Raw genomic sequence first — 23185 nt, 5'->3', positions numbered from 1 at the left:
CAAGGGCGTCTCCGTCTTCTTCTTCTTACCTGTCTCATAACAACTTTACAGACATGGCTAAGCCCAGAGTTTACTTCGATATCACTATTGGTGGCCAGCCGGCTGGCAGGATTGTAATGGAGGTAGGATAAACCTTGAATTATTTAATACAATTTTTTTCAATGTTTGAAATGAGCTACTAGAATATTCTGACACCAGTGTGCATGATTAAGTAAAAAGTCAATGTTTGTGTTTTGCAGCTGCGAGCTGACATGGTCCCAAAGACTGTAGGTAGGTCAACTCTAATAAAAACCAGGAAGCTTCATTACAGTTCCCTGCTTGCAGCTTGAACCAAACAGCTCCTGCCTGGGCTTTTTCCACACACCCAAAATGCTGCAGGTTCATGTTTGGCTGATGCATCATTGAATTCCAGGGATTTTAGTGTGCAAAGTACTGATAAGAGATACCAGCAGCGGTAAATACAAATGAAGAACTACATTTACACCACATTACATCTTTAAAAGCCTACAAAGTGATGCAAATTCTTCAGAAAAACCTTTAAAAATCTCTCACATATGTGCCAAAACAACAAAAATAGGCCAGTAAAAGTACTCAATGTTTTAATTTACTAAAACAGCAACTCTGAATCTTTTACAGCAGGTTCAGAGGTAAATGAAAAAGCCCTTTCACACTGAGATCCTGCTGCAGTGTCACAATGAAGCTCTTGTTCTTTGCATTTTTACACAACTCCTAAATGGCCTAATAGACGTATCCTAGAGTGTGATTCAACCAAAGAACGGTGAAGTAATCCACTGGTTTCTGAGGCTACGTTATGAAGCCAAAAATGGTGGTTTGAAAAAGGGATGCCGACTAACTTCCTGCTAATCTAGAGGAAGGGAAAGAGGAGGAGCTGAAGTAGGAAGAATGAACATGGAGGCTTCAGAAAGTGCAGCTTTTTAAACTCCAGCTTTGGCTTTAAAGTCTGCAGGTTGCTGCTTGGGATTTACAAAGTGTTACTGCATAAAACAAGATAAAAATAAAAGAAAAAGCACCAGCTTCCCAAATATGTACAAACGCAAATTCCAAAAAAGTTGGGACAATGCGTAAATGTGAATAGTCATGGAATATAGTGATCTGCTATTTTTATTGTATTTAACTGAATACAGAGACAAGATATTTAATTGTCAAACTGATTTTTTTTTTATGTACTAAAAAATTCTGAATTTGCATGCCTGCAACATGTTCCAAAAAAGTTAAGACGTGGGCAAGAAAAGACTGGGAAAGTGGTGGAATGCCTCCAAACACCTGGAACATTCCACAGGTAAGTAGGTTAACTGGTAACAGGTGATAGTACCATGATGGGTCTAAAAGGGGCACTCCTGAAAGGATCAGTCATTCACGATCAATGATGGTGTGAGGTTCTCCACTCTGTGAGAGACTGCATGGAAAAATCAATCAACATAAATGTTCCTAAACTGCAAGACATTTAGAGATTTACAGTCCATACTATCATCAAAAGGTTCGGAGAATCTTGAGAAAAGGTTAAAAACTGAAACTGAATGCATGTGACCTTTGACCTCCTCAGGTGGTGCTGCACACTGTATATAATAAAATCAGTTCAAAGCAATTAACCCATGGTAGCATGAGTCTGAATATAAGGAGGCAACAAGCGTTTTACTATAAAGGAAGAGGCTGGGATGGAGGTGGTTGAGCTTTGCCTGCAGCAGCAGCGTGCTGCATCAGCATTAGTGCAAGCAGGGATTAGTGAGAAGAGCGTAATATTCAAAGACGCTGATGTGTTGAGAGAAAGAGCTGTGATTGGCTGTGGGAGCTGGGAGGCGATAATTGGGATCAGCTGACTGTGTGACTACTGCGTCCTGCATGAACTAACACTAGGCTTCATTTAAGACTCTACTAGATAAAGACTAACACATATATCAACAGTACCCAGAAGCCCCGCCCACTTCTCTTGGCCCCAAGCTCACCTGAGATGGACTGACCTAAGAAGAGAAAGTGTGCTGTGGTCTTTGAATAAATTCAAGGCTGCCAGCATCTATGATGGTGTATTAGTGCCCATGATATGGGTCACATGCACATCTGTGAAGGCAGCATTAATAGTGAGAGGTACATGCAGGTTTTGGAGATATATATATATTTCCTTTCAGACAATGTCTTTTCAGGGATGTCCCTGCTGATTTCAGTGAGACAATGCCAAAAAACATTCTGTGTGAGTTACAACAGCATGGCTTCACAGTGAAAGAAGGCAGGGCCTAGACTGGCCTGCATGCAGTCCAGGCATCAAATGTGCTTGTATTTCAAAAAACAAAGTTCATCAGTTTGACCATTACAGATCTTGTCTCTGTGCTGTATTCAGTTGAATCTGTGTTGAAAAGGATTTGCAAATCACTGTTGTCTGTTTTTCATTACCCTTTAAGCAGTGTCCAAAGCAGTGTGAACTTTTTTTTAGATTTGGGGTTCTCTGTGACGTTTAGGTTTACGATAATGTGTAACAGAGGTGTAACAGCCTTGATCAGGATGTATAAAAGGGGTTTTTCCAATCCTGGCTGAAGCAATGACTACTACCTGATGCAGAGATATGAATCTATAGTTTTTTAGTGTTTTGGTCAGTGAAGTGTACTTCCTGAAGTTTTGGGTCTGTCTTTCTTTTACAGAAAATTTCCGTGCTCTCTGCACTGGGGAGAAAGGCTTTGGCTACAAAGGCTCCTCTTTCCACAGAATCATCCCAGGTTTCATGTGCCAGGTATGGTGAGAGAAAGGAATTTGTTTGTTTTGTTTTGACAAGTTCAGCCTTCACCACAGCTTCACATTTCATTACCACTGCAACAGATGCTTGAAAATCCAGATTTTGTCTTCCAGGGTGGAGACTTTACCAAAGGCAATGGAACCGGGGGCAAATCCATCTATGGGGAGATGTTTGCTGATGAGAACTTCACTCTGAAGCACACAGGTCCAGGCATACTGTCCATGGCTAACGCAGGACAGAACACCAACGGGTCCCAGTTCTTCCTCTGCACAGCTAAAACATCCTGGTATGTCTGAATATAAACCAGTCTACTGATTCCTCAGGTTTCATTTCTGCATGATTAAGGTTTTTACTTTCCTCCTCAGGTTGGACGGGAGACACGTGGTGTTTGGGAGTGTTGTAGAGGGCATGGATGTTGTCAAAGCCATGGAGGCTGTAGGCGCAGAAAGTGGCAAGACCAGCTGCAAAGTAGTCATAGCTGACTGTGGTCAGCTGTAACAGAGCTGCCTCTCTCCTTAATCATAAAAATCAGTGGTGTCATTGGAAAACACTTAGCACTCTGCAAAAATACATCTACTGTGTTAAATCTGTAATATATATTTTTTTATCTGTTCTAAGACCTCATTTGTTAAAAAATCAGAACAAAATTATTGATCCTGTTGATCCTTGAAACATAAAATTTAACCAAGTTTGATAAACTTTGTGCAGAAATTCAGGGTTTCTTTTGATTCATTTGTCAAGTTAGCAAAGACGTTTACTTTAAAAAACATTTGCTATAATTAGTAGCATTTTTGCACTGGATTGTCTCCGTAAATTAAAAATGACTACTCCTATGTGACTGTTGTTTGTACTTGATTTCTTACACTACCTCAAATATTTTAATTCTTTTATTGTTGAACAGGACGTGCTTTGACACGGTGTCTGCCATGATGGACTTGTTTGCTTCTTCAGTGCTGCTTACTTGTGATGGACTACAATTATTCTCTGATGTTGTGGATTCGCTCACCCAAGCCCACCCCCATAAAGCCGAGGTCCATGCTTCCCAACATTGTGGCCCAACCGTCCAGTGTATTTAGTAAACCAAATTAATCAAATTCATGTTTTAAGTAATGTGGCAGAAAAGCTGTTAAAAGTGCCCTTAGTGGGACATAGATAGTCTAGCTCAGGGTGTCAAAGTCAATCACAGCAGGGGCCAGATTCGGGATTCAAGTCTGACCTGAGGTCCTAACAGGGTCAACATTTGGACAGGATTAATTACTGAAGTTTATCAGCTGTTTTTAATATGTGGCTTTATCTGAGCTGCAAAATGTCCACAAAGAGGGACAAAAATGGACAAATAATGACCCTGGAGAGGTAATTAACATTTTACACTCAAGGGCAAGAGATGCAACACGAACACAGAAGACCCAAATGACCATGAAGAGACTAAAAATGCAAAAATCAGTATACTTGCAGATTGAGATGTGCATTTAAACATTAAGGATAATCACTGCTGTCTGGTTAGGAAGCTGTGATATAAACCTGTCCTTTTTGAATAATTGTTATAGAGCATTTAATAAACAGGCATCGTCTTCTTTTACAGAAAACTTCCGTGCTCTGTGCACCGGAGAGAAAGGATTTGGCTACAAAGGCTCCTCTTTTCATCGGATCATCCCTAAATTCATGTGCCAGGTACAGTAAAGGTGTGCTGTCTTTTAGGGCCGTCATGATACCAGGATGTTTATTGGTTCAGTTAGTGACGTGTTTGTGAGGGCGCTGGTCCAAAGAGCTGGCTTTTAATGTAACACTAAGCCCCGCTTCTTTAGCTCACAGACAATCAGCCAGTTACAGTAATGGTTTCCAGTTGGGTGGGTGTTAACTACAATCTCTTGCTACAGTAAATCTGATGTCTGATGGTGAATAGCAACAGTACTTAGTTGAAGCACCTTTGGCAGCAATTACAGCGCCCAGTCTTTTTAAATACGACACAACAAGCTTTGCACACCTAGGCTGGGGGATTTTCTGCCATTCTTCTTTGCAGTTCCTCTCAAGCTCAGTCAGGTGGGATGGGGATAGGTGGCGGACAGCCATTTTCAGGTCTCTCCAGAGATGTTGTTTAAGTCAGGGCTTCAGGTGGGCCACTCTAGGTCAGTCAGAGTTGTCTCTGAGCCACTCCTATGTAGTCTTGGCTGTAGTCTCAGGGTCATTGTCATGTTGAAAGGTGAACTTTCGGCCCAGTCGGAGGTCCTGAGCGCTGCAGAAAAGGTTTTCATTGAGGATATCTCTATACCTTGCTTTTTACTTAGCTTTCCCTCAACTCTCCCAGTCCCCTGCTGCTGAGAAACGCCCCCACGGCATGATGCTGCCACCACCATGCTTCACTAGCCTCTCAGGATACCTCATAATAGTGTTGCCTTTACCTCATTCACACCTCTTTACCATTTTTCTAAACTAAAACTGAAGGAAAATGATATTATTATTGCTTTTCTGTGGAGTTCTACAAGTCCAAGCACATTGTGTGGCTGCAACAAATGCGACTGGCTCAAGGTGTTTGAGGGCAGAGCTTAGCAATAGGTCAAAAGTTAAATAACATTATTTTATTTTTATTTATTTTATTTTATTTAACCAGGAAAACCTCTTTGAGACCAATAATCTCATTTACAAGAGTGTCCTGGCAGTTCCTGGAGGAAAAGCAGCAGCATAATTAACAGAGTTACAGACACAAAATACAACAGACACATGCACACATGCATGGCCCCATAGTTGAAATGCATCAACACTAATTGTAATCTGGATAAAATAATCCTCTCCATCTTTAAATCATTTGTTCTCAAGGGCGGGGATTTCACTAACCACAATGGAACTGGAGGAAAGTCCATCTATGGGGAGAAGTTTCCGGATGAGAACTTCCAGCTGAAGCACACAGGCCTGGGCACGCTGTCCATGGCCAACGCCGGGCCGAACACCAACGGCTCACAGTTCTTCATCTGCACGGCGAACACAGACTGGTGAGCTCCACACTGACCCACATGCGGCTGTTTCAGGCGTCTCTCTCATAGTAATCAGCTCCTTTTTTCCTCTGCAGGCTGAACGGGAAACACGTGGTGTTTGGCAGCGTGGTGGAGGGCATTGATGTCGTCAAGGCGATGGATAAACAAGGGACAAAGAGCGGCACCACTAAAGCCAAGGTGGTCATCGCCGACTGTGGGGAGCTAAAATAAAACGCCACGGCTCCTTCAGTGCAGCCTGCATCTGTCAGATCGACCCTCCACGTCCCCGTCCATGTCAGTAGAGAAACACCAGACGGACCTGACTCCTTCAAATGTTTATGTGTGTTAATATTTATCCTGTAATATTTTGTACCTCTCAGTCTGTTCTTTAATGGACCTGTTTGTTAACAAAATCCAAACAAAATGTTGGTGATGGTGTAAATAAAACAACATGAAAGCTCACCTCATGTCTGTCCTTTCATTCATTATAAAAAACAAAACTATCTGCATCATTATTATGCTTATTAATGCAAAATAGATCCACTAAATCTTCACAAAGAACTCCGAGTGTATGCATTAATTTTCATGTTGTTGCAGTTCAAACATCTAGCCACAAGGGGTCGACAAAGATGTCGCAGTTAAGGGGAATTGTATGTAAAACCCGAGAGAAAATGAATTTATCTGAATGAATCCACTATTTAAACTTGTACAGGTGCTTTAAAGTTGTTAAGTTGTGTATGATACCTCACTTTATATATTTTTTTTATCTTTGCTTTACTGAGATTCACTGAGTCTTTGTGCCAATTTATCACATTTTGCATGCTTTTTCTTACTTATCACATAATACAAGGAATTTCCCCCAAGAATGCAAATTTTCAAGGGTGGTTTTTATGATATAGGGGCCCCAGGCCGAGACCAATATATACTCATGCAGATAAATGCTAAACAAATCCACATGCTCAGATACCAGGACGCCACGACCTTGTCCAGTGAACCCATCGCTTTATACATGAGTGCAAGTCTGCAGTTTATTTTGGCCTCGCAGTCTACAGATCAATGGATTACCATTACCATTGCTCCCAACTTTCACAGATTTAATTTTGGCCCAGGAGACGTGCGTTCCCAACATTTCAGCTTCCTCACTCTGCAGGTTAAAGCCCCTCATGCACATCTACAGTCTCCACAAGGATTTAACAAACACAAAACTTTCCCTTGACTGGCAGGCAAACTGCAGGGAAAACTTCCTGCTGTGAGGGACAAGTGTGAGCAAGTGAGTGGAAATCTTCTGGGATAAGTTAGCAGGAAATTTGAGGTTGCATGTGTAAAAGGGTCTTATGAAAGAGGCCTTGTGCCTTCAATTAACCCCCATCTATAACCAGTTAGGAACAACTGGTGATGCAGACAAGAATTCATCGAGAGAGCAGATCATCTTGTTTCACCTGGGTTCTCCTTAGGATGCTACCTCTGAATTGAGACACAGCTCCAGAAGGACCATACCTAGGGTTTTTCAATGGGAGACAGGCATGAAATACAAAGACACTTGTCTGCCCCACCCATCAACAGAACATGTGTGGATTTAATCCTGGCAGACTTGGCATATTGTACTGTTTATTTAAACAGAAGTGGCGGTGTGTGAGCCCGCCATTGTGTTATGCAATCTCACTGCCTTCTTAATACTGCAGATTAAAGTGATGCACCTCTGCTGATTGGCTGAAACCTGATGCACCAGAACGGCTGTTTAACATATCCAGGGCATGGGATGTATTTCACCTCCATCTGGGAAACACCCTAAAGACGAAGTTTGGGAAGGGCAGAAAAAATCTCAGAGGATGATTGGATGAACTTTCTGTCAGATTCATTGAAGGCCAATCACCCACTGAGATTTTGTGATGTAATACGCACCACCACAGAGGAGTAAACTATGTAGCACTGTCAGCTTTGCCAGATGGACCCACCTTGAATCTGGCCAGTTCATCAGCTTTAAAAAGACTAAAATAAAAAAGCAAAAACATAAAAAAAAACAAAAAAGATGCAGAAGTGCAGAAATTGTTTAAAGGGCAACCTAGAGGGGACCCTTACCATGTTTGGTCCCCTGGTAGAGCACCCTAGAGGGAACTTTATCACACCTAACTCACTGGAAAGGAACTTAAGAGGGCACTTTATCACACTTGGCTCACTGGAAGGGCATGCTAGCTGGCACTGTATCATATCTTCTCCACTAGAAGGACTTTTACCATGTTGATCAACTGGCAGAGAACCATGAAGGGCACTTTATCACACTTTGTCCATTAGAAGGGACCTAGTAAGGGACTACTATGTTGGGTACACTGAAAGGTCACTATAGAGGGCACACATTTGGTTGACTGGAAAGACAATCTAGAAGGCACTCTACTACATTGGTTCACTGTAAAGGCACCTCAAAGGGCACTTTATCACCCCTTGCTCACAGAAAAGTGCACCCTAAAGACCACTTTACAATGCTTGGTCTACTGGAAATACACTCTAGAGGGCACTTTCTTCATTTTTGGTTCACAGGTAGGGAACCCAAAGAGGGCACTTTATTGTGTTCAGTCCACTGGTAGGACACTTAATCATGTTGGTCCACTGCCAAGGCACTCCAGAGGGCACTTTATCATATTTGGTCCAATGGAAAGGAACTCTAGAAGGCACTGTATCATATTTGGTCCCATGGGAGCGTACTTTAGATAGCACTTTATCAAATTTGGTCCACTGGTGGGTACTCTAGAGTTCACTTTATCAAATTTGGTCCAGTGGTGGGTACTCTTGAGTTCACTTTATCAAATTTGGTCCAGTGGGAGGGCACTCCAGTGGGCATTTTCATATTTTGCCCAGAGGGAGGGCACTCTAGATGGCACTTAATAAGCTTTGGTCCACTTGGAGGGTACTTAGATGGCACTTGCTTGGCCCACAGAAAGTTTACTCTAGAGGGCACTTTATCGCATTTGGGGTTCTAGAAGGCCCTTTGTCATGTTTTGTCCACTGAAATGGCTCTGTTGAAGGAACTTTATCGCATTTGGTGTCATAGAAGGCCACTTTATCGTGTTTGGTCCACAGGAAGTTCCCTTTAGAGGGCACCTTGTCACATTTGGTGTTCTAGAAAGACACTTAAATCATGTTTGGACCACTGGACGGGCACTTTATCATGCAGTGCACCATACTGCATGACCATCCAAGACGGCTCTTTTTCACATTTGGTGTTCTAGAAGAGCATTTTTTCATGTTTGGTCCATTGGATGGCCAGTTTACCATGCAGTGCACCATAGTGCATGATAAAGTGCATACAAGCGGGCACTTCAGCTGCATTTTTTCAAACATAAGGAACCAGGGGAGCAACCAGTGTGCCTGTTTGATTCATAAATTGCTGAAATCTCCTTAAGAGACCATAAAACAAAGGACTGAAGATATTCTCCCTCAGACTGTCTTCATATGCCACAGAGAGAGTATTAAACCTCACCCAGTATTTTGAGGAAGTTCATTCTAACACGTCTGCACACAAGTGCTTTCTTTCACGATGCTGGTCTGCGCCCATGTTAGCACTCCGCCTAACATGGACTGATCCTCTTCACATAAAACCCGCCTTTTTTTCTTCCCATTGGTCTGTCCTTGAGTCGTTTAGATGAACTTGACCTGTGAGTGGTTGTTGGTAGTCTCTACTCCACCAATGAGTCTGCACAGCACAGACATAAAAAGATAGAGCATCGGACACACTGTCTGAGACTCATTTAAGGGCGTCTCCGTCTTCTTCTTCTTACCTGTCTCATAACAACTTTACAGACATGGCTAGGCCCAGAGTTTACTTCGATATCACTATTGGTGGCCAGCCGGCTGGCAGGATTGAAATGGAGGTAGGATAAACCTTGAATTATTTAATACAATTTTTTTCAATGTTTGAAATGAGCTACTAGAATATTCTGACACCAGTGTGCATGATTAAGTAAAAAGTCAATGTTTGTGTTTTGCAGCTGCGAGCTGACATGGTCCCAAAGACTGTAGGTAGGTCATATCTAATAAAAACCAGGAAGCTTCATTACAGTTCCCTGCTTGCAGCTTGAACCAAACAGCTCCTGCCTGGGCTTTTTCCACACACCCAAAATGCTGCAGGTTCATGTTTGGCTGATGCATCATTGAATTCCAGGGATTTTAGTGTGCAAAGTACTGATAAGAGATACCAGCAGCGGTAAATACAAATGAAGAACTACATTTACACCACATTATATCTTTAAAAGCCTACAAAGTGATGCAAATTCTTCAGAAAAACCTTTAAAAATCTCAAACATATGTGCCAAAACAACAAAAATAGGCCAGTAAAAGTACTCAATGTTTTAATTTACTAAAACAGCAACTCTGAATCTTTTACAGCAGGTTCAGAGGTAAATGAAAAAGCCCTTTCACACTGAGATCCTGCTGCAGTGTCACAATGAAGCTCTTGTTCTTTGCATTTTTACACAACTCCTAAATGGCCTAATAGACGTATCCTAGAGTGTGATTCAACCAAAGAACGGTGAAGTAATCCACTGGTTTCTGAGGCTACGTTATGAAGCCAAAAATAGCGGTTTGAAAAAGGGATGCCGACTAACTTCCTGCTAATCTAGAGGAAGGGAAAGAGGAGGAGCTGAAGTAGGAAGAATGAACATGGAGGCTTCAGAAAGTGCAGCTTTTTAAACTCCAGCTTTGGCTTTAAAGTCTGCAGGTTGCTGCTTGGGATTTACAAAGTGTTACTGCATAAAACAAGATAAAAATAAAAGAAAAAGCACCAGCTTCCCAAATATGTACAAACGCAAATTCCAAAAAAGTTGGGACAATGCGTAAATGTGAATAGTCATGGAATATAGTGATCTGCTATTTTTTTTGTATTTAACTGAATACAGACCAAGATATTTAATTGTCAAACTGATTTTTTTTTTTTATGTACTAAACAATTCTGAATTTGCATGCCTGCAACATGTTCCAAAAAAGTTAAGACGTGGGCAAGAAAATACTGGGAAAGTGGTGGAATGCCTCCAAATATCTGGAACATTCCACAGGTAAGTAGGTTAATTGGTCACAGGTGATAGTACCATGATGGGTCTAAAAGGGGCACTCCTGAAAGGATCAGTCATTCACGATCAATGATGGTGTGAGGTTCTCCACTCTGTGAGAGACTGCATTGAAAAATCATTCAACATAAATGTTCCTAAACTGCAAGACATTTAGAGATTTACAGTCCATACTATCATCAAAAGGTTCGGAGAATCTTGAGAAAAGGTTAAAAACTGAAACTGAATGCATGTGACCTTTGACCTCCTCAGGTGGTGCTGCACACTGTATATAATAAAATCAGTTCAAAGCAATTAACCCATGGTAGCATGAGTCTGAATATGAGGATGCAACAAGCGTTTTACTATAAAGGAAGAGGCTGGGATGGAGGTGGTTGAGCTTTGCCTGCAGCAGCAGCGTGCTGCATCAGCATTAGTGCAAGCAGGGATTAGTGAGAAGAGCGTAATATTCAAAGACGCTGATGTGTTGAGAGAAAGAGCTGTGATTGGCTGTGGGAGCTGGGAGGCGATAATTGGGATCAGCTGACTGTGTGACTACTGTGTCCTGCATGAACTAACACTAGGCTTCATTTAAGACTCTACTAGATAAAGACTAACACATACATAAACAGTACCCAGAAGCCCCGCCCACTTCTCTTGGCCCCAAGCTCACCTGAGATGGACTGACCTAAGAAGAGAAAGTGTGCTGTGGTCGTTGAATAAATTCAAGGCTGCCAGCATCTATGATGGTGTATTAGTGCCCATGGCATGGGTCACATGCACATCTGTGAAGGCAGCATTAATAGTGAGAGGTACATACAGGTTTTGGAGATATATATATATTTCCTTTCAGACAATGACACTGATTTCAGTGAGACAATGCCAAAAAAACATTCTGTGTGAGTTACAACAGCATGGCTTCACAGTGAAAGAAGGCAGGGCCTAGACTGGCCTGCATGCAGTCCAGGCATCAAATGTGCTTGTATTTCAAAAAACAAAGTTCATCAGTTTGACCATTACAGATCTTGTCTCTGTGCTGTATTCAGTTGAATCTGTGTTGAAAAGGATTTGCAAATCACTGTTGTCTGTTTTTCATTACCCTTTAAGCAGTGTCCAAAGCAGTGTGAACTTTTTTTTAGATTTGGGGTTCTCTGTGACGTTTAGGTTTACGATAATGTGTAACAGAGGTGTAACAGCCTTGATCAGGATGTATAAAGGGTTTTTCAATCCTGGCTGAAGCAATGACTACTACCTGATGCAGAGATATGAATCTATAGTTTTTAGTGTTTTGGTCAGTGAAGTGTACTTCCTGAAGTTTTGGGTCTGTCTTTCTTTTACAGAAAATTTCCGTGCTCTCTGCACTGGGAGAAAGGCTTTGGCTACAAAGGCTCCTCTTTCCACAGAATCATCCCAGGTTTCATGTGCCAGGTATGGTGAGAGAAAGGAATTTGTTTGTTTTGTTTTGACAAGTTCAGCCTTCACCACAGCTTCACATTTCATTACCACTGCAACAGATGCTTGAAAATCCAGATTTTGTCTTCCAGGGTGGAGACTTTACCAAAGGCAATGGAACCGGGGGCAAATCCATCTATGGGGAGATGTTTGCTGATGAGAACTTCACTCTGAAGCACACAGGTCCAGGCATACTGTCCATGGCTAACGCAGGACAGAACACCAACGGGTCCCAGTTCTTCATCTGCACAGCTAAAACATCCTGGTATGTCTGAATATAAACCAGTCTACTGATTCCTCAGGTTTCATTTCTGCATGATTAAGGATTTAACTTTCCTCCTCAGGTTGGACGGGAAACACGTGGTGTTTGGGAGTGTTGTAGAGGGCCTGGATGTTGTCAAAGCCATGGAGGCTGTAGGTGCAGAAAGTGGCAAGACCAGCTGCAAAGTAGTCATAGCTGACTGTGGTCAGCTGTAACAGAGCTGCCTCTCTCCTTAATCATAAAAATCAGTGGTGTCATTGGAAAACACTTTTGCACTCTGCAAAAATACATCTACCGTGTTAAATCTGTAATATATTTTTTTTATCTGTTCTAAGACCTCATTTGTTAAAAAATCAGAACAAAATTATGGATCCTGTTGATCCTTGAAACATAAAATTTAACCAAGTTTGATAAACTTTGTGCAGAAATTCAGGGTTTCTTTTGATTCATTTGTCAAGTTAGCAAAGACGTTTACTTTAAAAAACATTTGCTATAATTAGTAGCATTTTTGCACTGGATTGTCTCCGTAAATTAAAAATGACTACTCCTATGTGACTGTTGTTTGTACTTGATTTCTTACACTACCTCAAATATTTTCATTCTTTTATTGTTGAACAGGACGTGCTTTGACACGGTGTCTGCCATGATGGACTTGTTTGCTTCTTCAGTGCTGTTTACTTGTGATGGACTACAATTATTCTCTGATGTTGTGGATTCGCTCACCCAAGCCCACCCCCATAAAGCCGAGGTCCATGCTTCCCAACCGTGTGGCCCAACCGTCCAGTGTATTTAGTAAACCAAATTAATCAAATTCATGTTTTAAGTAATGTGGCAGAAAAGCTGTTAAAAGTGCCCTTAGTGGGACATAGATAGTCTAGCTCAGGGTGTCAAAGTCAATCACAGCAGGGGCCGGATTCAGGAATCAGGTCTGACCTGAGGTCCTAACAGGGTCAACATTTGGACAGGATTAATTACTGAAGCTTATCAGCTGTTTTTAATATGTGGCTTTATCTGAGCTTCAAAATGTCCACAAAGAAGGAAAAAATGTCCAAATAATGACCCTGGAGAGGTAATTAACATTTTACACTCAAGGGCAAGAGATGCAACACGAACACAGAAGACCCAAATGACCATGAAGAGACTAAAAATTCAAACATCAGTATACTTGCAGATTGAGATGTGCATTTTAACATTAAGGATAATCACTGCTGTCTGGTTAGGAAGCTGTGATATAAACCTGTCCTTTTTGAATAATTGTTATAGAGCATTTAATAAACAGGCATCGTCTTCTTTTACAGAAAACTTCCGTGCTCTGTGCACCGGAGAGAAAGGATTTGGCTACAAAGGCTCCTCTTTTCATCGGATCATCCCTAAATTCATGTGCCAGGTACAGTAAAGGTGTGCTGTCTTTTAGGGCCGTCATGATACCAGGATGTTTATTGGTTCAGTTAGTGACGTGTTTGTGAGGGGGCTGGTCCAAAGAGCTGGCTTTTAATGTAACACTAAGCCCCGCTTCTTTAGCTCACAGACAATCAGCCAGTTACAGTAATGGTTTCCAGTTGGGTGGGTGTTAACTACAATCTCTTGCTACAGTAAATCTGATGTCTGATGGTGAATAGCAACAGTACTTAGTTGAAGCACCTTTGGCAGCAATTACAGCGCCCAGTCTTTTTAAATACGACACAACAAGCTTTGCACACCTAGGCTGGGGGATTTTCTGCCATTCTTCTTTGCAGTTCCTCTCAAGCTCAGTCAGGTGGGATGGGGATAGGTGGCGGACAGCCATTTTCAGGTCTCTCCAGAGATGTTGTTTAAGTCAGGGCTTCAGGTGGGCCACTCTAGGTCAGTCAGAGTTGTCTCTGAACCACTCCTATGTAGTCTTGGCTGTAGTCTCAGGGTCATTGTCATGTTGAAAGGTGAACTTTCGGCCCAGTCGGAGGTCCTGAGCGCTGCAGAAAAGGTTTTCATTGAGGATATCTCTATACCTTGCTTTTTAGCTTTCCCTCAACTCTCCCAGTCCCCTGCTGCTGAGAAAGCACGGCATGATGCTGCCACCACCATGCTTCACTAGCCTCTCAGGATACCTCATAATAGTGTTGCCTTTACCTCATTCACACCTCTTTACCATTTTCTAAACTAAAACTGAAGGAAAATGATATTATTATTGCTTTTCTGTGGAGTTCTACAAGTCCAAGCACATTGTGTGGCTGCAACAAATGCGACTGGCTCAAGGTGTTTGAGGGCAGAGCTTAGCAATAGGTCAAAAGTTAAATAACATTATTTTATTTTTATTTATTTTATTTTATTTAACCAGGAAAACCTCTTTGAGACCAATAATCTCATTTACAAGAGTGTCCTGGCAGTTCCTGGAGGAAAAGCAGCAGCATAATTAACAGAGTTACAGACACAAAATACAACAGACACATGCACACATGCATGGCCCCATAGTTGAAATGCATCAACACTAATTGTAATCTGGATAAAATAATCCTCTCCATCTTTAAATCATTTGTTCTCAAGGGCGGGGATTTCACTAACCACAATGGAACTGGAGGAAAGTCCATCTATGGGGAGATGTTTCCGGATGAGAACTTCCAGCTGAAGCACACAGGCCTGGGCACGCTGTCCATGGCCAACGCCGGGCCGAACACCAACGGCTCGCAGTTCTTCATCTGCACGGCGAACACAGACTGGTGAGCTCCACACTGACCCACATGCGGCTGTTTCAGGCGTCTCTCTCATACTAATCAGCTCCTTTTTTCCTCTGCAGGCTGAACGGGAAACACGTGGTGTTTGGCAGCGTGGTGGAGGGCATTGATGTCGTCAAGGCGATGGATAAACAAGGGACAAAGAGCGGCACCACTAAAGCCAAGGTGGTCATCGCCGACTGTGGGGAGCTAAAATAAAACAACACGGCTCCTTCAGTGCAGCCTGCATCTGTCAGATCGACCCTCCACGTCCCCGTCCATGTCAGTAGAGAAACACCAGACGGACCTGACTCCTTCAAATGTTTATGTGTGTTAATATTTATCCTGTAATATTTTGTACCTCTCAGTCTGTTCTTTAATGGACCTGTTTGTTAACAAAATCCAAACAAAATGTTGGTGATGGTGTAAATAAAACAACATGAAAGCTCACCTCATGTCTGTCCTTTCATTCATTATAAAAAACAAAACTATCTGCATCATTATTATGCTTATTAATGCAAAATAGATCCACTAAATCTTCACAAAGAACTCCGAGTGTGTGCATTAATTTTCATGTTGTTGCAGTTCAAACATCTAGCCACAAGGAGTCGACAAAGATGTCACAGTTAAGGGGAATTGTATGTAAAACCTGAGAGAAAATGAATTTATCTGAATGAATCCACTATTTAAACTTGTACAGGTGCTTTAAAGTTGTTAAGTTGTGTATGATACCTCACTTTATATATTTTTTTTATCTTTGCTTTACTGAGATTCACTGAGTCTTTGTGCCAATTTATCACATTTTGCATGCTTTTTCTTACTTATCACATAATACAAGGAATTTCCCCCAAGAATGCAAATTTTCAAGGGTGGTTTTTATGATATAGGGGCCCCAGGCCGAGACCAATATATACTCATGCAGATAAATGCTAAACAAATCCACATGCTCAGATACCAGGAACGCCACACGACCTTGTCCAGTGAACCCATCGCTTTATACATGAGTGCAAGTCTGCAGTTTATTTTGGCCTCGCAGTCTACAGATCAATGGATTACCATTACCATTGCTCCCACCTTTCACAGATTTAATTTTGGCCCAGGAGACGTGCGTTCCCAACATTTCAGCTTCCTCACTCTGCAGGTTAAAGCCCCTCATGCACATCTACAGTCTCCACAAGGATTTAACAAACACAAAACTTTCCCTTGACTGGCAGGCAAACTGCAGGGAAAACTTCCTGCCACGAGGGACAAGTGTGAGCAAGTGAGTGGAAATCTTCTGGGATAAGTTAGCAGGAAATTTGAGGTTGCATGTGTAAAAGGGTCTTATGAAAGAGGCCTTGTGCCTTCAATTAACCCCCATCTATAACCAGTTAGGAACAACTGGTGATGCAGACAAGAATTCCTCGAGAGAGCAGATCATCTCGTTTCATCTGGGTTCTCCTTAGGACGCTACCTCTGAATTGAGACACAGCTCCAGAAGGACCATACCTAGGGTTTTTCAATGGGAGACAGGCATGAAATACAAAGACACTTGTCTGCCCCACCCATCGACAGGACATGTGTGGATTTAATCCTGGCAGACTTGGCATATTGTACTGTTTATTTAAACAGAAGTGGCAGTGTGAGCCCGCCATTGTGTTATGCAATCTCACTGCCTTCTTAATACTGCAGATTAAAGTGATGCACCTCTGCTGATTGGCTGAAACCTGATGCACCAGAACGGCTGTTTAACATATCCAGGGCATGGGATGTATTTCACCTCCATCTGGGAAACACCCTAAAGAAGAAGTTTGGGAAGGGCAGAAAAAATCTGAGAGGATGATTGGATGAACTTTATGTCAGATTCATTGAAGGCCAATCACCCACTGAGATTTTGTGATGTAATACCCACGCACCACCACAGAGGAGTAAACTATGTAGCACTGTCAGCTTTGCCAGATGGACCCACCTTGAATCTGGCCAGTTCATCAGCTTTAAAAAGACTAAAATAAAAAAGCAAAAACATAAAAAAAAACAAAAAAGATGCAGAAGTGCAGAAATTGTTTAAAGGGCAACCTAGAGGGGACCCTTACCATGTTTGGTCCCCTGGTAGAGCACCCTAGAGGGAACTTTATCACACCTAACTCACTGGAAAGGAACTTAAGAGGGCACTTTATCACACTTGGCTCACTGGAAGGGCATGCTAGCTGGCACTGTATCATATCTTCTCTACTAGAAGGACTTTTACCATGTTGATCAACTGGCAGAGAACCATGAAGGGCACTTTATCACACTTTGTCCACTAGAAGGGACCTAGTAAGGGACTACTATGTTGGGTACACTGAAAGGTCACTATAGAGGGCACACATTTGGTTGACTGGAAAGACAATCTAGAAGGCACTCTACTACATTGGTTCACTGTAAAGGCACCTCAAAGGGCACTTTATCACCCCTTGTTCAAAGAAAAGTGCACCCTAAAGACCACTTTACAATGCTTGGTCTACTGGAAATGCACTCTAGAGGGCACTTTCTTCATTTTTGGATCACAGGTAGGGAACCCAAAGAGGGCTGTTACGCACCCGTCTAGGGGGAAGGTACCTAACATAATATAAGTAGAAAAAGTAAATGTTTCTTCCCAGTCCCCAAACTAACAGTCAGAATCTAAAGAAGTTTTACAATGTTTATTTACAATATTTTAAATTAAACAGGCCACTCAATAGGCTATAAATTCAAACAAAAGACTGGATTCAAACTAAGGAGGCGATCTAGCACTCAGAAGTAAAATGTATCCAAAAAAAAATAACACAGAACCAGAAGGAACTAACTAAGAATACAAAACACAATCAAAGCTACTGCTAAACTATTCTGAAATGCAAAAAAAACACGGTTAACTCTAAGGTTTTGGAGGCTGGGAGCAAACAAGGGGATGCTGCTGTCAGTCAGGCTCCTCGTCACCGGCAGGCCGCCGTATTTTAAAGAGTGGAGAGCCAATCGGCGCCGCGTCTCTTTACCGCCACCCTAGCGACCAATTACGCATCACCACCTGTAGACAACAAAGATCCACTCACACGACAGACCACACACTCACGAAACCATGGGGCGAACAGAAGACTCACTCTCACACGAAACAAGACAAAGATCCACACAGAAACAGAGCACTCACTCCTACACCAAAAAACAGAACAAACTACAAAACACAGCGATACAAAAACTCAACAAAATACGGCCACAGCCGTAACAGGGCACTTTATTGTGTTCAGTCCACTGGTAGGACACTTAATCATATTGGTCCACTGCCAAGGCACTCCAGAGGGCACTTTATCATATTTGGTCCAATGGAAAGGAACTCTAGAAGGCACTGTATCATATTTGGTCCCCTGGGAGCGTACTTTAGATGGCACTTTATCAAATTTGGTCCAGTGGTGGGTACTCTTGAGTTCACTTTATCAAATTTGGTCCAGTGGTGGGTACTCTTGAGTTCACTTTATCAAATTTGGTCCAGTGGGAGGGCACTCCAGTGGGCATTTTCATATTTTGCCCAGAGGGAGGGCACTCTAGATGGCACTTAATAAGCTTTGGTCCACTTGGAGGGTACTGTAGATGGCACTTGCTTGGCCCACAGAAAGTTCACTCTAGAGGGCACTTTATCGCATTTGGTGTTCTAGAAGGCCCTTTGTCATGTTTTGTCCACTGAAATGGCTCTGTTGAAGGAACTTTATCGTATTTGGTGTCATAGAAGGCCACTTTATCGTGTTTGGTCCACAGGAAGTTCCCTTTAGAGGGCACCTTGTCACATTTGGTGTTCTAGAAAGACACTTCATCATGTTTGGACCACTGGACGGGCACTTTATCATGCAGTGCACCATACTGCATGACCATCCAAGACGGCTCTTTTTCACATTTGGTGTTCTAGAAGAGCATTTTTTCATGTTTGGTCCATTGGATGGGCACTTTATCATGCAGTGCACCATAGTGCATGATAAAGTGCATACAAGCGGACACTTTAGCTGCATTTTTTCAAACATAAGGAACCAGGGGAGCAACCAGTGTGCCTGTTTGGTTCACAAATAGCTGAAATCTCCTCTAAAGACCATAAAACAAAGGACTGAAGATATTCTCCCTCAGACTTCCTTCATATGCCACAGAGAGAGTATTAAAACTCACCCAGTATTTTGAGGAAGTTCATTCTAACACGTCTGCACACGAGTGCTTTCTTTCACGATGCTGGTCTGCGCCACAGAAACCTGTCAGACGAGTCAGCGCTCCACCTAACATGGACTGATCCTCTTCACATAAAACCCGCCCTTTTTTCTTCCCATTGGTCTGTTCTTGAGTCGTTTAGATGAACTTGACCTGTGAGTGGTTGTCGGCAGTCTCTACTCCACCAATGAGTCTGCACAGCACAGACATAAAAAGAAAGAGCATCGGACACACTGTCTGAGACTCATTCAAGTGCATCTTCTTCTTCTTACCTGTCTCATAACAACTTTACAGACATGGCTAAGCCCAGAGTTTACTTCGATATCACTATTGATGGCCAGCCGGCTGGCAGGATTGTAATGGAGGTAGGATAAACCTTGAATTATTTAATACAATTTTTTTCAATGTTTGAAATGAGCTACTAGAATATTCTGACACCAGTGTGCATGATTAAGTAAAAAGTCAATGTTTGTGTTTTGCAGCTGCGAGCTGACATGGTCCCAAAGACTGTAGGTAGGTCAACTCTAATAAAAACCAGGAAGCTTCATTACAGTTCCCTGCTTGCAGCTTGAACCAAACAGCTCCTGCCTGGGCTTTTTCCACACACCCAAAATGCTGCAGGTTCATGTTTGGCTGATGCATCATTGAATTCCAGGGATTTTAGTGTGCAAAGTACTGATAAGAGATACCAGCAGCGGTAAATACAAATGAAGAACTACATTTACACCACATTACATCTTTAAAAGCCTACAAAGTGATGCAAATTCTTCAGAAAAACCTTTAAAAATCTCAAACATACGTGCCAAAACAACAAAAATAGGCCAGTAAAAGTACTCAATGTTTTAATTTACTAAAACAGCAACTCTGAATCTTTTACAGCAGGTTCAGAGGTAAATGAAAAAGCCCTTTCACACTGAGATCCTGCTGCAGTGTCACAATGAAGCTCTTGTTCTTTGCATTTTTACACAACTCCTAAATGGCCTAATAGATGTATCCTAGAGTGTGATTCAACCAAAGAACGGTGAAGTAATCCACTGGTTTCTGAGGCTACGTTATGAAGCCAAAAATGGCGGTTTGAAAAAGGGATGCCGACTAACTTCCTGCTAATCTAGAGGAAGGGAAAAGGGATGAGCTGAAGTAGGAAGAATGAACATGGAGGCTTCAGAAAGTGCAGCTTTTTAAACTCCAGCTTTGGCTTTAAAGTCTGCAGGTTGCTGCTTGGGATTTACAAAGTGTTACTGCATAAAACAAGATAAAAATAAAAGAAAAAGCACCAGCTTCCCAAATATGTACAAACGCCAATTCCAAAAAAGTTGGGACAATGCGTAAATGTGAATAGTCATGGAATATAGTGATCTGCTATTTTTTTTGTATTTAACTGAATACAGAGACAAGATATTTAATTGTCAAACTGATTTTTTTTTATGTACTAAAAAATTCTGAATTTGCATGCCTGCAACATGTTCCAAAAAAGTTAAGACGTGGGCAAGAAAAGACTGGGAAAGTGGTGGAATGCCTCCAAACACCTGGAACATTCCACAGGTAAGTAGGTTAACTGGTCACAGGTGATAGTACCATGATGGGTCTAAAAGGGGCACTCCTGAAAGGATCAGTCATTCACGATCAATGATGGTGTGAGGTTCTCCACTCTGTGAGAGACTGCATGGAAAAATCATTCAACATAAATGTTCCTAAACTGCAAGACATTTAGAGATTTACAGTCCATACTATCATCAAAAGGTTCGGAGAATCTTGAGAAAAGGTTAAAAACTGAAACTGAATGCATGTGACCTTTGACCTCCTCAGGTGGTGCTGCACACTGTATATAATAAAATCAGTTCAAAGCAATTAACCCATTGTAGCATGAGCCTGAATATGAGGAGGCAACGAGTGTTTTGCTATAAAGGAAGAGGCTGGGATGGAGGTGGTTGAGCTTTGCCTGCAGCAGCAGCGTGCTGCATCAGCATTAGTGCAAGCAGGGATTAGTGAGAAGAGCGTAATATTCAAAGACACTGACGTGTTGAGAGAAAGAGCTGTGATTGGCTGTGGGAGCTGGGAGGCGATAATTGGGATCAGCTGACTGTGTGACTACTGTGTCCTGCATGAACTAACACTAGGCTTCATTGAAGACTCTACTAGATAAAGACTAACACATACATCAACAGTACCCAGAAGCCCCGCCCACTTCTCTTGGCCCCAAGCTCACCTGAGATGGACTGACCTAAGAAGAGAAAGTGTGCTGTGGTCTTTGAATAAATTCAAGGCTGCCAGCATCTATGATGGTGTATTAGTGCCCATGGCATGGGTCACATGCACATCTGTGAAGGCAGCATTAATAGTGAGAGGTACATACAGGTTTTGGAGATATATACATATTTCCTTTCAGCAAATGACACTGATTTCAGTGAGACAATGCCAAAAAAACATTCTGTGTGAGTTACAACAGCATGGCTTCACAGTGAAAGAAGGCAGGGCCTAGACTGGCCTGCATGCAGTCCAGGCATCAAATGTGCTTGTATTTTAAAAAACAAAGTTCATCAGTTTGACCATTACAGATCTTGTCTCTGTGCTGTATTCAGTTGAATCTGTGTTGAAAAGGATTTCCAAATAACTGTTTTCCATTTTTCTTTACCCTTTAAGCAGTGTCCAAAGCAGTGTGAACTTTTTTTTAGATTTGGGGTTCTCTGTGACGTTTAGGTTTACGATAATGTGTAACAGAGGTGTAACAGCCTTGATCAGGATGTATAAAAGGGTTTTTTCCGATCCTGGCTGAAGCAATGACTACTACCTGATGCAGAGATATGAATCTATAGTTTTTTAGTGTTTTGGTCAGTGAAGTGTACTTCCTAGTTTTGGGTCTGTCTTTTTTTTACAGAAAATTTCCGTGCTCTCTGCACTGGGGAGAAAGGCTTTGGCTACAAAGGCTCCTCTTTCCACAGAATCATTCCAAAATTCATGTGCCAGGTATGGTGAGAGAAAGGAATTTGTTTGTTTTGTTTTGACAAGTTCAGCCTTCACCACAGCTTCACATTTCATTACCACTGCAACAGATGCTTGAAAATCCAGATTTTGTCTTCCAGGGTGGAGACTTTACCAGGGGCAATGGAACCGGGGGCAAATCCATCTATGGGGAGAAGTTTGCTGATGAGAACTTCACTCTGAAGCACACAGGTCCAGGCATACTGTCCATGGCTAACGCAGGACAGAACACCAACGGGTCCCAGTTCTTCATCTGCACAGCTCAAACACCCTGGTATGTCTGAATATAAACCACTCTACTGATTCCTCAGGTTTCATTTCTGCATGATTAAGGTTTTTACTTTCCTCCTCAGGTTGGACGGGAAACACGTGGTGTTTGGAAAAGTTGTGGAGGGCATGGATGTTGTCAAAAAAATGGAGGCTGTAGGTGCAGAAAGTGGCAAGACCAGCTGCAAAGTAGTCATAGCTGACTGTGGTCAGCTGTAACAGAGCTGCCTCTCTCCTTAATCATAAAAATCAGTGGTGTCATTGGAAAACACTTAGCACTCTGCAAAAATACGTCTACTGTGGTAAATCTGTGTTATATTTTTTTTTTATCTGTTCTAAGACCTCATTTGTTAAAAAATCAGAACAAAATTATTGATCCTGTTGATCCTTGAAACATAAGATTAAACCAAGTTTGATAAACTTTGTGCAGAAATTCAGGGTTTCTTTTGATTCATTTGTCAAGTTAGCAAAGACGTTTACTTTAAAAAACATTTGCTATAATTAGTAGTATTTTTGCACTGGATTGTCTCTGTAAATTAAAAATGACTACTCCTATGTGACTGTTGTTTGTACTTGATTTCTTACACTACCTCAAATATTTTCATTCTTTT

At 41.9% G+C, this 23185-nt stretch overlaps 4 protein-coding genes and 1 pseudogene across 9 annotated transcripts; all 5 read left to right on the top strand.

The window, feature by feature from the left end:
- On the top strand, window positions 1–3576 carry LOC121525480 (peptidyl-prolyl cis-trans isomerase-like). Its single transcript, XM_041811511.1, has 5 exons — window positions 1–122; window positions 240–270; window positions 2652–2740; window positions 2857–3029; window positions 3109–3576. The coding sequence occupies exons 1-5, from the start codon at window positions 54–56 to the stop codon at window positions 3239–3241; spliced, it is 495 nt and encodes a 164-aa protein (XP_041667445.1). The 5' UTR covers window positions 1–53; the 3' UTR covers window positions 3242–3576.
- On the top strand, window positions 3379–6174 carry LOC121525478 (peptidyl-prolyl cis-trans isomerase A-like). Of its 3 annotated transcripts, none has more exons than XM_041811507.1 (4): window positions 3379–3818; window positions 4326–4414; window positions 5558–5730; window positions 5808–6174. In XM_041811507.1, the coding sequence occupies exons 1-4, from the start codon at window positions 3710–3712 to the stop codon at window positions 5941–5943; spliced, it is 507 nt and encodes a 168-aa protein (XP_041667441.1). In that variant the 5' UTR covers window positions 3379–3709; the 3' UTR covers window positions 5944–6174. The 3 variants fall into 3 exon arrangements, with proteins under 3 accessions (XP_041667441.1, XP_041667442.1, XP_041667443.1); XM_041811508.1 differs by having other exon boundaries at window positions 3636–3774; XM_041811509.1 differs by having other exon boundaries at window positions 3675–3811.
- Window positions 6175–9446: 3272 nt separating this feature from the next.
- On the top strand, window positions 9447–13012 carry LOC121525482 (annotated as a pseudogene).
- LOC121525477 (peptidyl-prolyl cis-trans isomerase A-like) lies at window positions 12851–15599 on the top strand. Of its 4 annotated transcripts, none has more exons than XM_041811504.1 (4): window positions 12851–13254; window positions 13761–13849; window positions 14983–15155; window positions 15233–15599. In XM_041811504.1, the coding sequence occupies exons 1-4, from the start codon at window positions 13146–13148 to the stop codon at window positions 15366–15368; spliced, it is 507 nt and encodes a 168-aa protein (XP_041667438.1). In that variant the 5' UTR covers window positions 12851–13145; the 3' UTR covers window positions 15369–15599. The 4 variants fall into 4 exon arrangements, with proteins under 4 accessions (XP_041667438.1, XP_041667439.1, XP_041667440.1 ...); XM_041811505.1 differs by having other exon boundaries at window positions 13112–13210; XM_041811506.1 differs by having other exon boundaries at window positions 13229–13247.
- Window positions 15600–19559: 3960 nt separating this feature from the next.
- On the top strand, window positions 19560–22949 carry LOC121525483 (peptidyl-prolyl cis-trans isomerase-like). Its single transcript, XM_041811512.1, has 5 exons — window positions 19560–19693; window positions 19811–19841; window positions 22204–22292; window positions 22409–22581; window positions 22661–22949. The coding sequence occupies exons 1-5, from the start codon at window positions 19625–19627 to the stop codon at window positions 22791–22793; spliced, it is 495 nt and encodes a 164-aa protein (XP_041667446.1). The 5' UTR covers window positions 19560–19624; the 3' UTR covers window positions 22794–22949.
- The last annotated feature ends 236 nt before the right edge of the window (window positions 22950–23185 follow it).

The sequence above is a fragment of the Cheilinus undulatus genome, linkage group 17 (genome assembly GCF_018320785.1).
Source record: "Cheilinus undulatus linkage group 17, ASM1832078v1, whole genome shotgun sequence".
Classification (NCBI taxonomy): Eukaryota; Metazoa; Chordata; class Actinopteri; order Labriformes; family Labridae; genus Cheilinus; species Cheilinus undulatus.
The sequence above is the reverse complement of the archived record's forward strand: the minus strand, read 5'-3'. Positions and strand labels throughout refer to the sequence as shown.

Excerpts from the sequence above, each read along its gene's own strand:
- LOC121525480 (XM_041811511.1), top strand. The coding sequence starts at position 54 with ATGGCTAAGCCCAGAGTTTACTTCGATATCACTATTGGTGGCCAGCCG. Across the intron at positions 123-239 it reads CTGGCAGGATTGTAATGGAG|CTGCGAGCTGACATGGTCCC; the intron begins GTAGGATAAACC and ends TGTGTTTTGCAG. Across the intron at positions 2,741-2,856 it reads TCCCAGGTTTCATGTGCCAG|GGTGGAGACTTTACCAAAGG; the intron begins GTATGGTGAGAG and ends TTTGTCTTCCAG.
- LOC121525478 (XM_041811507.1), top strand. The coding sequence starts at position 3,710 with ATGGACTACAATTATTCTCTGATGTTGTGGATTCGCTCACCCAAGCCC. Across the intron at positions 3,819-4,325 it reads CCAACCGTCCAGTGTATTTA|AAAACTTCCGTGCTCTGTGC; the intron begins GTAAACCAAATT and ends CTTCTTTTACAG. Across the intron at positions 5,731-5,807 it reads TGCACGGCGAACACAGACTG|GCTGAACGGGAAACACGTGG; the intron begins GTGAGCTCCACA and ends TTTCCTCTGCAG.
- LOC121525477 (XM_041811503.1), top strand. The coding sequence starts at position 13,589 with ATGACCATGAAGAGACTAAAAATTCAAACATCAGTATACTTGCAGATT. Across the intron at positions 13,850-14,982 it reads TCCCTAAATTCATGTGCCAG|GGCGGGGATTTCACTAACCA; the intron begins GTACAGTAAAGG and ends TTTGTTCTCAAG. Across the intron at positions 15,156-15,232 it reads TGCACGGCGAACACAGACTG|GCTGAACGGGAAACACGTGG; the intron begins GTGAGCTCCACA and ends TTTCCTCTGCAG.
- LOC121525483 (XM_041811512.1), top strand. The coding sequence starts at position 19,625 with ATGGCTAAGCCCAGAGTTTACTTCGATATCACTATTGATGGCCAGCCG. Across the intron at positions 19,694-19,810 it reads CTGGCAGGATTGTAATGGAG|CTGCGAGCTGACATGGTCCC; the intron begins GTAGGATAAACC and ends TGTGTTTTGCAG. Across the intron at positions 22,293-22,408 it reads TTCCAAAATTCATGTGCCAG|GGTGGAGACTTTACCAGGGG; the intron begins GTATGGTGAGAG and ends TTTGTCTTCCAG.